Source organism: Muntiacus reevesi, chromosome 12 (assembly GCF_963930625.1).
Source record: "Muntiacus reevesi chromosome 12, mMunRee1.1, whole genome shotgun sequence".
Taxonomy (NCBI): domain Eukaryota; kingdom Metazoa; phylum Chordata; class Mammalia; order Artiodactyla; family Cervidae; genus Muntiacus; species Muntiacus reevesi.
In genome coordinates this window covers 58,570,390-58,586,841 of record NC_089260.1, presented here as the reverse complement: position 1 = coordinate 58,586,841, position 16,452 = coordinate 58,570,390, and the positions used below count along the sequence as shown (strand labels likewise).

Here is a 16,452-nt window from a genome sequence, read left to right as displayed (position 1 = left end):
CAGGGCACAGCAGGAAGGTGTCTCAATGCTGAACACTGGAATCATCGTTTTTGGAAGCCATCTTGATTACTGATTGCTCCAATGGGAATTCAGTAGTTTCAGTGATGTTCAGATGTGTGCCCACCATCTTTCCGTCATGAAGAAAACAACTCATGATTACACACTCTATCTCATTCATAGAGATATTTTATGACAGTTTGTGTCAACAGATGGTCCAGGTGGTAACTCCTCTCTGCAGCGATAGACTATTGGGCCAAACCCAACCACAGCTAATAAGGAAATCTGTGTCTACGTCTGTCTTACTTGATCTTACACCAAAGGTGACGATGTATGTTAGTCAACCCTGACCCATTCCCCCCCAAACACATAATTCACCAAATTCGCCTGCACCTTCCAGGCTAAGCAGGAAGAATACACAGTATGAGTGAGCCTCCCTTTTTATTCACTTGAGATGACATTTAGGAATTCACACCTCACTGAATTCATTTGGATCTTTGAATACTTGGGCTTCAAATTCTTTCTGGCTCTGTAAAATGAAAGTGCTCAAATTAGTACAGACTAACAGAAAGTGTTCTGTGTGTCTGCCTAACGTCCGAAGAGCCTGGCAGTGATGAGGAGCGTGAGGTGGGGCCCTGGGATGGGCTGTGTGCTCATTCTCAGGGATGACTCTGCTCCAGCCCAGCGCCGGTTCAGGGACCACCAGGAGGGCGAGACCTGGCTCCCAGGGGCCCCTGTCCACAGGCTTAGAACCAGAACCAGGCGCTGGTTCACAGGCCAGAACCAGGGACTGCAGGAGGGCAGGCACCCTGGGGATCCCAGAGGGCTCATCATGGGACAGCCAGGCTATGGTGGCAGCAGAGACGCTGGAGAGACCTGGGGGTGGGGAAGGGGCAAGGTCGGGTAAGACACGAGCCCAGCTGGTGTCAGATACAGATGAGAGACTGGGGTGGAAATATGGCAATATTCATGTATTGCATCACTCCACCTGCCTAACACCTTTCAACAGATCCTCATGACCTTCAAGACAAAGCCCAAACTCCAAGCTCCACGCACTGGGCCCTTCTGTGTCCTCCAGGCTCATTCTCAGCCTCACGACTCCAGATGCTCTTCTGATACTGTCCCCCTTTACCTCTCAAACATGACACTCCCTCTGTGTGGGCCCTGCTGCCCCTGTGCATCTGGCTGACCACTGGGTCCACAAGACCCGCGAGCCCGCCTTTTCCCTCTGGCTGTCCACCCAACTCCCTGCAGCAGTTTCCATGTCCCCTCTTGACCACACATGCCCCTCTGAGCCCCAGCACCTGGGGCCCGGGGACTCTGTAACCCATGACCGGTGAACCCTGGCAAGTGGCCTCCACTCTCTGAGCCTAGGTTTCCTCACCTGTAAAATGAGGACAATGATACTGCCAACTTCATGGGGTTGTCAGGGGACAAGTGAGGCCACACGGGGCTGCCAGCACTGCTCATGGTACTGATTGGCATTACTGCAACGCTGGTATAATAATAATTATTATCATTTAATCATTTTCATGTTTTTTCCCCTACTCTGGAGTGCAGCCCTAGAGTTTTTCATCTGGGCTTCTGGCCCACATTATGCTTCAATAATAATTTCTTACAGGAACGAACAAGTTAGTGGATGAAAAAGTCACAGTGGACTACACGAGTTCAAAGACATGGACCAGCCCTACTTCTTGGCTACCTTTCTCTTTTAGAAGGCCGTCCTCTGTGGGTGAATGTGACTCATCTGATCACTTGCCAAACCAGGGAGTCCTGGGCTGCTGCTCCTATAGGATGTTTTGGTCTCTGTTCTATGAACACATGCCGTTACCTTTGGGTCAGGGAGACATGGACCAAACGCTTCCAGTAGAAGGATCTCCTCCCTCACGGCCTGTTCATAGTCCGCGAAAGACAGCTTCCCATCATGATCATGGTCCTGGGGGCAACCGCCACGTGGCAGTTAACATGGAAACACTGATCAGAGAAACACACTATCTTCTTGTGGTCCATGGTTCAAAGAAAGATGTTAGAAAAGTAAAAGACTAAGTGATGAAATGGAAAAGATCCTTTAATACTTTGGTGAAAGAGAACAAGCTGGAGCTTTCTTTCACCAGGCAGGAAACTGATTCTTGTTAGTTGCTAAGTTGTGTCAGACTCTTTGTGTCCCCATGGACTATAACTCATCAGGCTCCTCTGTCCATGGCATTTCCCAGGCAAGAATACTGGAGTGGGTTGCCATTTCCTTCTCCAGGGGATCTTCTTGATTCAGGGATTGAACCTGGATCTCCTGCATTGGCAGGCAGATTCTTTACCACTGAGCCATCAGAGAAGCCCAGGAAAAGAGTTTCCGTAATTTGAATTCTTATTTCTATCCCATCTCTGGCCTGTGAATTTCAGTGCATGCTAAATCGCTCAGTTGTGTTTGACTCTTTGCAACCCTATGGACTAAATCCCTCCATGCTCTTCTGTCCATGGGATTCTGCAGGCAAGAATACTGGAGTGGGTTGCCATTCTCTTCTCCAGTGGATCTTCCCCACCCAGGGATTGAACCCATGTCTCTGATGTGTTCTGCACTGGCAGGCAGGTTCTTTACCACGAATGCCACCTGGGAAGTGAATTTCAGTAGAAAAGCCTGAATGATCCATCTCACCATTTTCTTCAGTGTGATCTCCACCAAGTCCTTGATGCCTTCGTCAGGGTCTTCCTCAGACGGCTGCTTCAGGAGGCTGTTCTTCAGCATGTGGAACATCTCCTCCTTGGAGATGAAGCCGTCCCCGTTCAAGTCAAACACTTCAAAGCAATCTTAAAAAAACAACCGATACGAAAGTGCTGTCATTAGCAAGACAGCATTTGCTCTGATGGTTTTCAAGGCCCAGAGCTCTAGGGTGATACCCTTTATCAAACCCCAGGACTTAAAGCAACCAATTTCCATAATAGATGCTTAACGTCCACTTACTGAATATACTCAACAGTTCTAGAAAGGTTTCTTACACTTAGCTACAAAGAGCAGGCCAAGGAACAACAAGTTGACAATTTCATCTTGAAAACCTTGGAAAACTGATTGAAATGTGCCTCTTAAACGGAGTTCACTGGGGGTGAATTAGGAATTAACTAAGAATCAGAAACTTGAATCAATGTTTTTGACTTTTATGATTATAATTCAAGTAACAAAATATGTAAAATACTCAATATTTTCACAACTAAAGGCATGCATATATGGTTAGCATGTGTGCTACATGCTTATGTGGTCTTGCTTAGAGTGTCCTGATTTGTCTGTTTATTACTGTTTTCCACTCTTATTATCGACTTGAATTTGCTCCCTACATGAAGTCAATGGGAGATCAATCAAGCAAACAACAGACAAACCCACCACACTGACTCATTCTTTGTACCTGCTTATCATAAAGTACAAACCAGTAGGATGACATGAAATCTTACATTTCATTTTTTCTTCCAGAGTTCCTCGAAGAAACACTGATAATCCATAAACCCACTCTGTTACACTTATGCAACCATCGTTGTCTTTATCAAACCCTCGGAAAACTAAAAAAAGAGAGAGACATACAACATGACACTTGTGCTGAGCTTGTATTCTCAGTGAGGCCCCGCACCACACTGCTCACTCTTAACGTTTAAGTGAAACTTCAGGACCATGTGGTCCCATGTTCTCATTTGACAAAACAGGAAACTGAGACGTCATAACACTGGAAAACTCCTTCGCCTAAACTTTTAAATTCTCCCTTCATACTTTGTGAGAACAAGCAAACTGAATATCTAAAGACATGAATCAACAATTAACATATAAACAAGTTGGTATACTAGATGTCGGTATGTTAACATGAAATATATAATTTTGTATTTTTGTTACTCAATGAAAGTAATGCTACTACAAGACAGGCTATATCTTAATTTTTACTGAAGTACTCTCAATGGTATAAAGAAATTTAAGTGTCCTTTTAAAACTATCTTTTTATATTATTCTATTTACTAAGTAGAAATAGAAATGTTTGGGGTTTTCTGATATAAAGTAAAGGAAACCTAGTTATTCAGGCTGACTTTGTCCTCTTCTTAAATACACAAGAAGAGTGTTCACTATCTTCTTCCCTACGAATATGAAAATTACATTTTTATGTTCAAGTGGAATTGGGATCACAGAACACGAAGCGTCCCTCTCAGAGTTTGCCTGAACTCCAAACTGTTTTCCTCAGTTACAGCTGGATCTGGCCCATCAGGATGCTGGCATCTGCTCACCCCTGTCCATGATCATGTCGTCCGTCATCCCAAACGTCATATGCAGGATGTTCCGAAAGGCGTTGCGGTCCAGCCCGATGATCACACCCTGCCGCTCCGTCACTTCTCCCACCAGGTTATAGAAGAAGTTGATAAGGCATTTCACTTCAAATTTACTAACTGGGAAAGCATAAAATTAAGACATAACAAAAAGGCATTTTAACCTTTAAAGTCCAGCTTCAACTCTGCATGAATGAGTCTGCAAACAAACAACACCGGAGCTGTCCACAGCCAGCTGTTGACAGGAGACGATCCTGCTTTGAGACTCATGACCCCCAGGTTAATAGAGGACCCCACCACCCCAGAATCTCGCCATAGTGGGAACAACAGTCATCCCTCCCACAGACTGAGCTGTCATATTTAGGAAAAAAAGATAATATCAGCCAGGTCACTTGAAAGGCAACTGTGGGGTCTGATTATAACCTGAACAAGGCAGCAGAGGTAAGCATGGTGATGTGAAGAATGCTAATATCCCCCAGCATTTTAAAAACTTAAATTAAAAAATAAATAGCTTTATTTATTTGTTCGTTTTTGGCTGTGCTGGGTCTTCATTGCCACATGTAGGCTTTCTCTAGTTGGGGCAAGCAGGGACTGCTCTCTAGTTGCAATGCATGGGCTTCTCATTGCGGTGGCTTCTCTTCTTGCAGAGAATAGGCTGTAGGGCACAAAAGCTTGAGTAGTTGTGGCTCCCCGGCTCTAGAGCACAGGCTCAATAGTTGTGGCGCACAGGTTAAGTTGCTCTATGGCTGTGGGATCCTCCCAGACCAGGGATCAAACCTGTGTCCCTGGCACTGGCAGGCAGATTCTTAACTACTGGACACTAGGGAAGCCCTCTGCAGCATTTTGATTACAGGCATTTGTGAGATTTACAGTTTAGCATTCCCCTGGAGATAGATACCAATCTCCCCCAAACTAGGCACCTACTTGCATCTCACATTAGCTTTTGTGAAGCCATGAGTCAGATTTTGGAAATCAGAATCATTTATTTTCCAATAAAGAAGGATTTAAGCATATTCTAGCACGCATGTAGTGTGGGTTGTGGATGATGTGAAAATGAACAGGCAACCATGAAGCAGCACCTTGGAAGAAGAACACTTTTGTCTAAAGCGTGTGCACACACGTGCCTGCTTGTAGTATACATGACTGTGGAGAGGGTGGTGCAGTAAACACAGAGCTGATTGTGTCCCAGTCACCGTCTGAGGTGCCTGGGTGGAAGGATTAGTGTCTGGCATTAAGAACATAAAAAAGAATTTAAATATGAACTACAGGTGGAAGATGGGGAAGATTTTATTTCAAAACAAGACAAAATTGTGGTTGAGCATTTCTGAAAACAAAGAAGATGTGTCCATGTACAAGGAAATAGCACAGAGAAGCGGGTAAATCCCATCTTGTCTTGCAGGCCAGGACAGGTTTGAGGGTGATTTCTGGTTTGGAGCACCACAATTTAAGAGGAACATTGAAATCTTCAGAAAATAAATGATTTAGTAAATAGACTGATAAATAGTAGACATGATATAGTGGTTATAATTTTTAAAAGAGCTGTTAGTTGCCACAGAAAATGGTATGAATGGTATGTCACTTCCTCAAAAAACTTAAACATTGAAATACTACACAATCCAGTGATTTCGCTTCTGGGTACCTTCCCCAGAGGATTGAAAGCATGGACTCTGATATTTGTGCACCAGTGTTCATAGCATGAGTATTCACAACAGTCAAAAGGCGGACGCAACCCAGGTGTCCACGGAAGGATGAGTAGATGGATGTCCATCCATACAATGGATTATGATTCAGCTTCAAAAAGGAAGTAAATTGTGAATCATGCTACCATATAATGACTCTTGAATACAACATGCTAGAATGAAGTAAGTCAGACAAAGATGACAAATATTTTATGATTGCACTTATATGATGTACCCAGAGTAGTCAAATTCACAGAGACAAAAAAGTAGATGGTGGGTGCCAGGGGCTAGGGGAGGAGGAAGGGACCAATAGCCTCATGGGGATAGAGGTTCAGTTTGGGAAGATGAGAAAGTTCTGGAGATGATAGGGGGCATAGCTGCTCAACAGTGTGAATGTACTTAATGCCACTGAGCTGTGTACTTCCAATAATTAAAGTGATACATTTTACATTGTGTGTATTTAACCACAATAAAAACTCTAAAAATAAAAAGAGATGTTAATAGTTGTGGAAGGGAGACTTGCCTGAAAGATGATGCTATCTGTTCACATATATGAAATGCTAGCTGAGGGGGTGTTGATTAGTTATTTTCCCATCTCAACTGACATAAAAATGAAAGAATATTAGCTTATTACCCAAAGTATCAAATCTGAGTAATTTTTACACAGGGAAAATTCTCTTGCTGAAATGTTTCTTAAATTCAAGAATACAATACAAAATGAAATTAGGGACACCGGAGAAGGGATTTTTCATCTTTTTGGATTGGTGTAAGTCTGCTCTGCAGACCAGATCTGCCAGGCGGTGGATTAACTAGACCACCAATTAAGATACTTTCTTCTCTGATTCTGCAAAATCTACTCACTTCATCCTGCTGGGAACATCACCTGGCAACAAAAAGGAAATCTGACTTTAGAAGAAAGGTCTTCTGTGTAAAGATTCAAAATTATTACAACGTCCATGATTAAGTCACTGTTTCCACAAAATTTAATCATCAAGGTTCCTAAGACTTACTTTAAAAATGTTATGTGAGGACAAAAATCAAAACTGTTGACTGGTTTTCTTGTCCTGTTTTCACTTATCTTTTAATATATTCACAGAATGTCTGCAATACATTTGCAAACACACTGGAAAAGGAACTAAATCAAATTCAGTGTTTGTTGTGTATAGTAGTTATTGCATTGTTTATTCAATATGTTCCTAGATGTTTTAAGAAAATCTGGTCTTTTCCAACAAATCAACGTATTTTAAGAAGAACAGCAGGACAAACCTCTCAGATTATAGTAACCATAATAATAGATTAAAGGATAACTTTTATTTTAGGAGTTTAAGATGCTTATATACACCATAACTTTTATTTGCAGCACCATCCTGACAGACTTTCCTATCTTTCATTATATAAGATACTAACTCTGATTAGAAGGCACTAGATTCCATAATCTTTAGAACTACATCAGAACATGTTTGCTCTTCTTTCTTTGCACAATGGGAATAGTCCTGGGATTATGGTTTCTTTTTTTTTTAAGACACCAGTAGCTTTGTAATAAGCACATAATTTATAAGCTGGATTATCAGACATTTACACCACATCCATAGTTTCCTTGCCCAAGCACAGTTCTGTTTTTGAGTCTTAATATAATTATAAAGTTACCTGTGAAATTCTAGGACCACTTTTCAGAATATGTGTGAGATGGGAGTAGGGAGGTTATTAATGTTAACATCTTTAATAGGTGTTCATCTTGCCACCTGCCAAGTCTCCTTCACTTTATAGGAAAGTGGGGCTCCAGAGATGGGAACAGATACTCTACTGTGTGATTAGCTTTTTTGAGCTCCTTGGTTTCCAGGCCCATTTTCTTGCCCTGAGATACAGGTTTCTGTACCACTTTAACCCACCTTTCCTAAGGATGTTCAACCATTGATAACCACTTTCCCTTAAGGATTGCTTAGAAAATTCCAGAACTTGGACCTTGACAGTTGATTTGCTCTAAGAGCTTTTTGTTGTGCTACTTCTCTTGATTCCAGTGGTTTTTAGTGCTTGTTTTCCACCTAAATCTGAGGCTAGGGCCACATATGTCTTCAGGGTAATTAAATCACATTTCTTATAACACAATGGGAAGTTAACAGAAGGTTTGAGAAGCAAGTAGTGCATCCATGGGTGTAGAATTTGGTGCCTGGACACCTGGAAATGCTCCTTAAGATCCTGGGCTCTGTGGGTGTCCACCCCAAGTAACTGATGCTAGTGTTCCCTTCCAGACTCCTCTTTAGGGTCAGGCGTGGAGAGGCTCTGCAGACCGGACTCGAGCACCCGCAGGATAGGGCCTGGCCCGGGAGTCTCTGCCCGCCCAGAGACTTTCTTACTTACAATGCTTGCAATTTTTATTTAAGGAGTCCGTCAGCTTCTGCAGCTTCTTGCGGTTCATGCTGGGAGCTCAGGAAACCGGGAAGCGGCCGGTGTCCGGCGGCGGCTGCCGGGTCGGTTGTGAGCCCTGGGTTTGGGGCAGAAGGCAGGTCTCCCCTGTGTGTGTACGCGGTCCTAACTCTCGGCGTGGCCGTTGCAACGGCTGAGCGGTCGCCGATTGGCTGCTGGGCAGGAGAGGGCGCGGTCCTAACTGGCGGCGTGGTCATGGCAACCTTTGGGCGGCCGCTGATTGGTTGCTGGGTCTGCACGCTCTCCCTGGGCTGCAGGCCAGGAGTCCTCCGACCGCTTTCCGACTGTGACATCGGCGAGTGACCATCCAGGTTTGTCTGGCTCGGGTTCACACCCCTTTGCTGTGCTGCACCGTGAGTCAAGGTCTGAATTTTGCTGTGCGCGCCGTGCGGGAATGTCGTGGGTGGTGAGCGCGACGCCAGGTCCTCAGGGAGGTCTGGGAACCTGGGGGATGCAGGAATGAGCAGGTGTGGATCCGGACGACAGCTGTGCAGGAAGGGAGGGTGAGGGGCTTGCTCTCAGGTTGCCAGTCCTTTTGCTCTGATGCCAGGAGGGAGTCTGCAGCAAGATATCTTCAAGGTTTTGATGATGTTACTGAGAGCAAGAGGAACTTGTAATAGTTATTTATTTTTTTCCCCTCCCCGTTCATTCTTGAGGTGGGGGTGGAGGCTGTCAGTCGAATATGGGAAAATCCCCTAGCAATTTTTTAAGCTGGATAAAGAGTCAACCTTCCAAATAAAGACACACTGACAAAGGACAGTGGCTCTAGGGTACAACCTGACCTTGCTTTTCTGGAAGAATATCCCAGCAAAATGAATCTTTTACTTATTTGAAAGACAAGTTCTTTGACTGCAAACAAAGGCTAGTTCTTACATCTTTACTATGAGAGAAATTTATGCTTTAAACACAGATGAGACACCCTGTTTGAATTAAGACAGTAACATGGGTTAGCTCAGCCAGGAGGAAAAAGTCCTATAATATTCTCCAACATGTGCTTGTTTCACTTCAGAAGCATAATTCTTTTAATACAAATTATTTTATAGTGTGTGTAATATCATTGTAAAATGGAAAGCAGAAAAATTCTACCGACCATGAGTAACAATTCCAAATCAGGTCTCTGATTCTGTTTCCTTGTTTCATTTGTTTTATGGAATGGAAGACTGGGATGCTGTTTGAATCCATAGTCAAGGATGCTGGAGGAAGGCAGGCACTTTGTTATCCTGAAGTAGATTCCTTGAAAACAGTAACTAATATGAAATGACAGTGATTGTGAGTTTGCCAGTTAATGGCTAACTGGTATTTCTATGCATGGTCTTGTCGGGCAGGTGTGGCATTTCTAATAGGATTGTAGGGAACAAATGGGGATGAATGTATTCAGATACATTCATTATGGGACCTTAGGGATTTGTCAGATGTCAAAGTTATGGCAAATATTTAGTCCATAGAGATTGTTGGGGTGCTCATCATAGAGACAAGCAGCTGAAAGAGTGGTTGTCTGTGATTAATAGGAGAAGCCACTGGCCCCTCTCGTGTCTACCAGGTTGAGCTGAAGAGACACCCTGCTGGCACGTCTGGTGTGTCCATGCATCTCTGCAAACTTCATGCGCCAGAAGCTTCTTGAGCACCTTTGGGGAGCAGATCAGTTCTTCCTTCCCAGGCTTCAGGCCTGGGTCCCACCATCCATGTTCCCTCAAAGTTGAAAAGCCACTGGAAGGCAGTGTGACAGAAGCCTGATTAGGAGTCAGAGCTATCCTACCAGCAGAAATCCCGAACCTGCCAAGAAACCGTGGTGAGGTGACCTGCTCCCACCCTCACTCCCAGGTCTTTCATCTATGTTATTTCTTTAGCCAGAACTTTACAAATGCATCAGAGCACCTCCCTAGTATCTCAGAGGATGGGTTGTGGAACTGGCCTTACTGTACAGTCTTGCAAACTTTTCTCAGAGAAAGCAGGTATTTATCAGGGGTGTGTTTTGTCCAATGTTGGCCAGCTTCTGAGCATTCTCTACATTCTTGTGCCTTTTTGAACTTAATATTTTTATACCTTAGAACAAGCTGTGGGCCTGATGGAGTCTGCTGAGTATGTCTTGAGACTGGTTGTAATTTCTGTTCTTAGGTTTAGTTGCTTGTGTGGAAGAGATGCAGGACTGCATCCCAAGGGCTTTTTCCAAGTGAAACAATTAAGCCTGAATAGTTACCTCATATCAAATCAATCAGTAATAGAATAATCAAAAACTGGGCTCACTCTGTGCTGTTTAAGAAATAGCCATAGAATTGTCCAAAGTTTGAGCAGCTTTGGGATGGGTACTTTTGTGGATACAATGGTGTATTAAAGGGATTATGAGTGTTTCCTTTAATTTTGTGTGCAAAACAGTCTCCTCTTAGACTCACAATTAACTGAAGTTTTGCCATGTTAAAGAGCTTGGATGTCAAAGTGATAACAGTATTTCACTTAATGTGGACCTTTTATAATGGAGGCATTTGGAAACTGTGGGAGATGACATCACAGAATTGATTTCCAAGTATTATTACAAATCTACTATGAAATTACTTTAATGAAAGGAAGATACAAAGGTTATTTTTCTACATAATTTATATCCAGTTGTACCAGTTTTAGATTGTAGGGAGAGTGCTGAGAAGTTCTGGGGGGACTGTAGCCAACCTTTCAGACAGGTGACCATCTCTCACCACTTTCTCTCCCCTCTTCTGCTCCCTACAGCCCCTCTGACAGCACAGAGCTGTCTCCCCACTCCAGAACTCCACCTGTCCTTCCCACTGTCCCACCTCTTCAGAGAGGTGAGTAAATTGCTATCTGCTTGGAGACCATTCTGTTCCAGCACTTCCCACAGTGTGTGTTGGCTCTCTGATATGTCTCCCCACTGGACTGTGAATCACATGATCCTGCTTTCCCCCCATATTTATGTCTGTTTTATCTCTGAATCCATGTGTCTGTCTGCTGTCACCCTTCTGCAGTTCGCAGCACAGCCCATGCTCTGTGGTCTGCAGTTAGGGAGAGGGAGCCGGGAGTGTCCTGAGCAGGTGGAGCCTGGAGCCCTTCCTCTGCAGCGCCTATCCTGGAGACCCCTGTGAATGCAAAGAAGGGACATTAAAGGACTGGAGAGTGAGGAAGACATTTTCCTGAAATACATACTCAACACTCACTGCTATTAACACATTTCTGGTAATTTTTGGGAACCTTAAGCAAGTGAGTGGTGGGGAAGCCAAATGCCTGAGGTTTACTGAGGGTGGCATCAGTTCAGTTCAGTTTCTCAGTCATGTCCGATTCTTTGTGACCCCATGGACTGGAGCACTCCAGGCCTCCTGTCCATCATCAACTCCCAGAGCTTGTTCAAACTCATGTCCATCGAGTCGGTGATAGCATCCAACCATCTAATCCTCTGTCATCCCCTTCTCCTGCCTTCAATCTTTCCCAGCATCAGGGTCTTTTCCAATGAGTCAGTTCTTCGCATCAGGTGACCAAAGTATTGGAGTTTCAGCTTCAGCATCAGTCCTTCCAATAAATATTCAGGACTAATTTCCTTTAGGATTGACTAGTTTGATTTCCTTGCAGTCCAAGGGACTCTCAAGAGTCTTCTTCAACACCACAGTTCAAAAGCATCAATTCTTCAGCACTCAGCTTTCTTTACAGTCCAACTCTCACATCCATACTCATGCCTTAAAATTGTGCCATACACATTCACCTTGTGTCACGAGGGTGGCATACCTTAAAATCAGCTTGTTAACCACCCACCCCCCCAAAATCCTGCTGGGATTGGGATTGTATCACATCTATATAGCAATTTGGGTAGAATTGATGTCTTAACAGTATCGGTTTTTTGGGTCCATGGACATGGTAAGTCTTTCTATTTAGGTCTTCATTAGTTTCTCTCAGCATTGTTCTGAGGTGTTATGTGTACACATCTGAGCACCTATTGTTACATGTATTTGTAAGTATTTTTGATGCTAATATAAATGCAATGTTTGACATTGCAGTTGTTCTTTGATAGTACATAAAATATACCTGATAATTGTATACTGACCTTGCATGCTGTAACCATGCTAAACTCATACATGCTTCTACTAGATTTTTTGTAGATTATTTAAGTTTTTCTGCATCGATGATCATGCTCTCTACAAATAAGGGCATTTTTACTTCTTGTTTTTCAGTCTGAATGCCTTTTAAAATAAACACTGGGCACAGCCCTCCAGCCTAGGGGGCAGCAGGCATGCCTGCTTCCACCCTTCCAGTGTGCTGTGAAGAGCAGTGGTGAGAGTGACCCCTACTCTGCCTCCCATGTCGGAGGAAAGGTGCCATTGTCTCACATCACACGTGCTCTTTGCTGCAGGTTTCTCACAGATGGCCTATGTCAGGGTAGGAAGTTATCTATTCCAAATTTCCTGAGCGTGTTTGTCATCTGTGGGTTGTTGAGCTTGTACTGATCATCTACCCCTCCCTCGCCGGCAGAGTCAAAAGCACGTGTTGGATGAGCCGCACATCACAGAAAATTCCGTCAAATCCAGAATGCCTGTCTTTGAGGAAAATAAGTGATCGTGCTCATTCTGTATGCTCACAGCATTTGTCTTCTTTAAAGTACTCTGAACAGTGAGCATGACTGATGCACAGAAGGTCCACCTTCATCCCCCACCCTCCTCCTTGTGACTTATTGTCAAGTAGCATTGTAAGTCACCGTTTTATAAAATTGACTACATTACAGACTTTGTTCACCTTGAATTAACTTCACCACTGAAGTACTTTGCCCACAAATGACCACTTAATGGCCTGGTGTTGTCTCTAGAGCATTACTCAGGGGGATTTTTTTGTTTTTTCACTGTGGTCAAAGTTTCACAGCTTCACATTTTATCTTCAATGCAATGTTCTTTTTATTTACTACTTCCTTTTCTGTGAAAGCATACTTCTCTGGCATTTTTGTTACTGAGGGATTCACAGCATTTTGTTCTTGAAATACAGTTTATCAAACAGTGTAAGCTTAGATGTGTTGAGATGCATTGTGATGGTTTGAAGCACATCCTTAGTATCCTACCTGCTTCTGTGGGAGGACCACCCTTCTCCGCGCTTTACATCAAGATGGGGCCACATTGCCAGACCTTGGTCAGAGGGATGTGGGCAGAAGTGGGAGGGACTGCCCAGCCTGGCCACAGCGTGTCTCTCCTGACCCTGGAGGCAGAGGGTGTGTACTGCACTGGGTGGGTGGGGGGGAGAATGTGCCGGGAGCCTGGGCGTCCGAGGCTGATCTTTGGAGGACAGACACGCCTTCTGTGGACACTGAGTAAGAAGATCTTCAATGCTCTTCCACCCTGAAACTTGGGATCTCGTGTTACAGATCACCTACCCTGAACAATACATCCTATCCAGCAAAACGGTGCAGCCGATCCTGGATAGGAAGGGGATATGCTCCATTGTTTAATGGAACATACATAGTTGATTATGTGCATTTTCCAGTTGTGCATGCTAAAGAATGAATGGTTTATAATCTTGACATGTTGTCTCCAGGAAGAGCAAGAGTTTCCCCAACTGTTTGGCTTTTTTCCCCCCTCTTCCTATGAAGCAAGAGAGCCCAAGTGAGATTTACAAATATTTCTCAAGTTAAAAAAAAGTTTATAAAGTACTACGTTGAGTATACCCAACCTTAAATACCTTAAAAATTGTAAAGATTTTCACAATTTAATCTCCTTGTTCTACGTGCTTATTTTAAATTGTCTTACTGCTCGTGCTGTCATTAGTTCGTATTTTCAACCGCAGTGCACGCTTAGTTGCAGCTTCCTCTCCAGTGATTCTTTTGTAATCTCATAGATCAGAGAATACATTTGTTTGTGGCCATCTTTCTGCAGATCTGACGAGATCATCCTGCCATCCTTCTCTCAATGGCAGAGCCCCATGGGCGGGGGCTGGAGCGGCACTGTGCTCTTCTCGTGGGCTTATGTCTTTCCTGTTACCATTACCCTCAAATCAGTGTTTCTGTGAAGAAATGACTTTAGCCTACTTGTCCTTTTTCTCAGGGTTAGTACAGTCAAAACCAGATAATTTAATCCAGGCACATGTTAGGTGCAGTGCCCGTGATGTTCTGAAAGCAGACAAACGCATACAACAGATAAATGAATGAAGGGGTCCTGTGTCTTCCCCCGCTTCGCTGAACACTGGTCTTGGGACACACATGTGACTGTTCCACAAAAAGGAGAGCATGTGGTTTTGAGAGCCTGCCTTGGAACACACGTCATCACCTAAACAACAACAAAAGCTCATTCTAATATAACAACTCGGGGTGGGGAAGTTGATCCTCCAGGTGATGTGGGAGAGCGTTGCTGTTTTCCTTTGTTTCTCTGGGCACTCTGCGGGTGTGACACCTGAGCATGCAGCCTCACCACCTCCTTCAAACAGAAAACAGAGATGGTCCTGAGGGAACCTTCTAAATTGTCACCTCTTCCCTGAGGCTGCCAGGGCGTCCGCCTACCCTTCCTTCCTGTGTTAGCTGGAGGAAGTGTTTTCTCCCCAGGCAAGAAGGATACTCTTCATAACGTTTCCGAAAAGCACATCACATTCCCTTCACTTTTTTTTTTTAGCTTAAATCCACGTGTCCCTTGCAGTGACATCCTTGGAGCTTTGAAAGCAGGCTTTCTGTTTTTTTTTTTCCTCCTCTATTGTTTCTGAGCATCTGCCTACCTTGAACCATATTGTGTTCCGTGAGGTGATGTCATGTCCTGTGCTGAGGAGAGACCAAGTTAAACAATGAAGAGTCCCGCCAATGCTTCAGTTGTGATGACATCATTCAACATGTCAGTGTTGGGTTCGAGTTTGTAGATAATTAGCTTCCTGCTAATTTTCCTGCTGCTCATCATCACTTTTTAGGGCTCGGTGGATTTCAGCCTCAAGATCGGCAGAACCTTCACTTTCTCTTTTACATCCTACCCTGGGCTTTATACCGAGTAGAAATAGCACAGTTTGCTTACATTCGGAAGGTCAGAGTCAATAGAGTCAACGGATTCTTTCCTTTAATAGTTTATCGATTTACACATTTGAAGGTACTTCCATCAGGGAGAGCTTAGAATCAGATCTCTCCTTCTTTTGGTTCATCCCTGGTGAAATCATTTCCTGATGGAGGTCAGGTTCTAACCCTGGCAGATCTAAGCATCTCTTAACTGAAGCTAAAGCTAAAGTGATTGTTCAGGACTCATTGTAGGCAAGGGGTTCAGGGACCCAGCCCACTGTTGCTTCTACTTATTTTTCCCCCGAGTTTCATTGACAGGGGAATTCCTGTCAATGAAACTTCATGACTCTAGTGCTTCTTTGGAGTTCCCTGAAGCATGTCCATTCAGTTCAGACCTAGGAACCTATGAAGCAAAGTGTGACTAACCCTGATCTTAGAGGATGTGGTTGACAAGATGACTGCTCTTGATGACTTGGGAGAGACAGTCCAGACATCGGCTAAGCAGCCTTGTTTTATAATCTCCGTGGGCTGATGGGTTGGTTTTCTGCAGAAGGCAACGCCTCATTTGAGAAGCTGGCTTTGTGGCTGGGACTGTGGCTTCTGCTGGGTTAGGGATGGGGTGGGACTAGCAGGAACTCGGGAGATGAGAGGATTCAGAAATCTCAGTCAAAAGAGAGGGAGGCAGGTTAAGTCTCTTTGGGGTTGATGGAAGAATGATCAGTATGGGGTTCTCAGGGGTTGGCTGAGAACCCCCGCATTCACTGGGGATCCTGCCATTTCTCATTAAATATGAAAACTTAGGTATGGCCTCTCCTCAGTGCTTTTGCATTTAAACAAAAATTGAGCCCCGTTGCAGAGCCTTGGTTCAGTTCTGAAGTGTTTCTTCTTATTCTGGAAACTAAGTTCTTAAATGTCTCTGCTTCAAAGTCTTGTTTTAACCATAGATGTTTCTCATTGTGTGTGTGTGTCCATATAACCTGGGAATTGATGATCAAGTCAGTCCTAATTTGTATTTAAAAATGGTTCATTTCCCTGATTCTAGGTCGTGAGCAAAGCTCTGGGAGGTGGAGAAACGCCATGCTGGGAGGCTACATGGATATGCCCTTGATGACGCTCGGA

The 16,452-nt window shown here is 44.0% G+C and overlaps 1 protein-coding gene across 1 annotated transcript; it reads right to left on the bottom strand.

Annotated features, from left to right (window-relative positions):
• Positions 1-424: 424 nt before the first annotated feature.
• CLXN (calaxin) lies at positions 425-8,507 on the bottom strand. The gene is made up of 6 exons (XM_065903436.1): positions 8,325-8,507; positions 4,249-4,407; positions 3,436-3,540; positions 2,648-2,799; positions 1,829-1,933; positions 425-526 (listed from the first exon to the last, which is right to left on the bottom strand). Exons 1-6 carry the CDS (start codon positions 8,380-8,382, stop codon positions 467-469), a joined length of 639 nt encoding a protein of 212 aa, XP_065759508.1. The 5' UTR covers positions 8,383-8,507; the 3' UTR covers positions 425-466.
• Positions 8,508-16,452: the final 7,945 nt, after the last annotated feature.

Excerpts from the sequence above, each read along its gene's own strand:
- CLXN (XM_065903436.1), bottom strand. The coding sequence starts at position 8,382 with ATGAACCGCAAGAAGCTGCAGAAGCTGACGGACTCCTTAAATAAAAAT. Across the intron at positions 3,541-4,248 it reads CGACATGATCATGGACAGGG|TTTTCCGAGGGTTTGATAAA; the intron begins GTGAGCAGATGC and ends CTCTTTTTTTAG. Across the intron at positions 527-1,828 it reads CATGTCTCCCTGACCCAAAG|AGCCAGAAAGAATTTGAAGC; the intron begins GTAACGGCATGT and ends TTCATTTTACAG.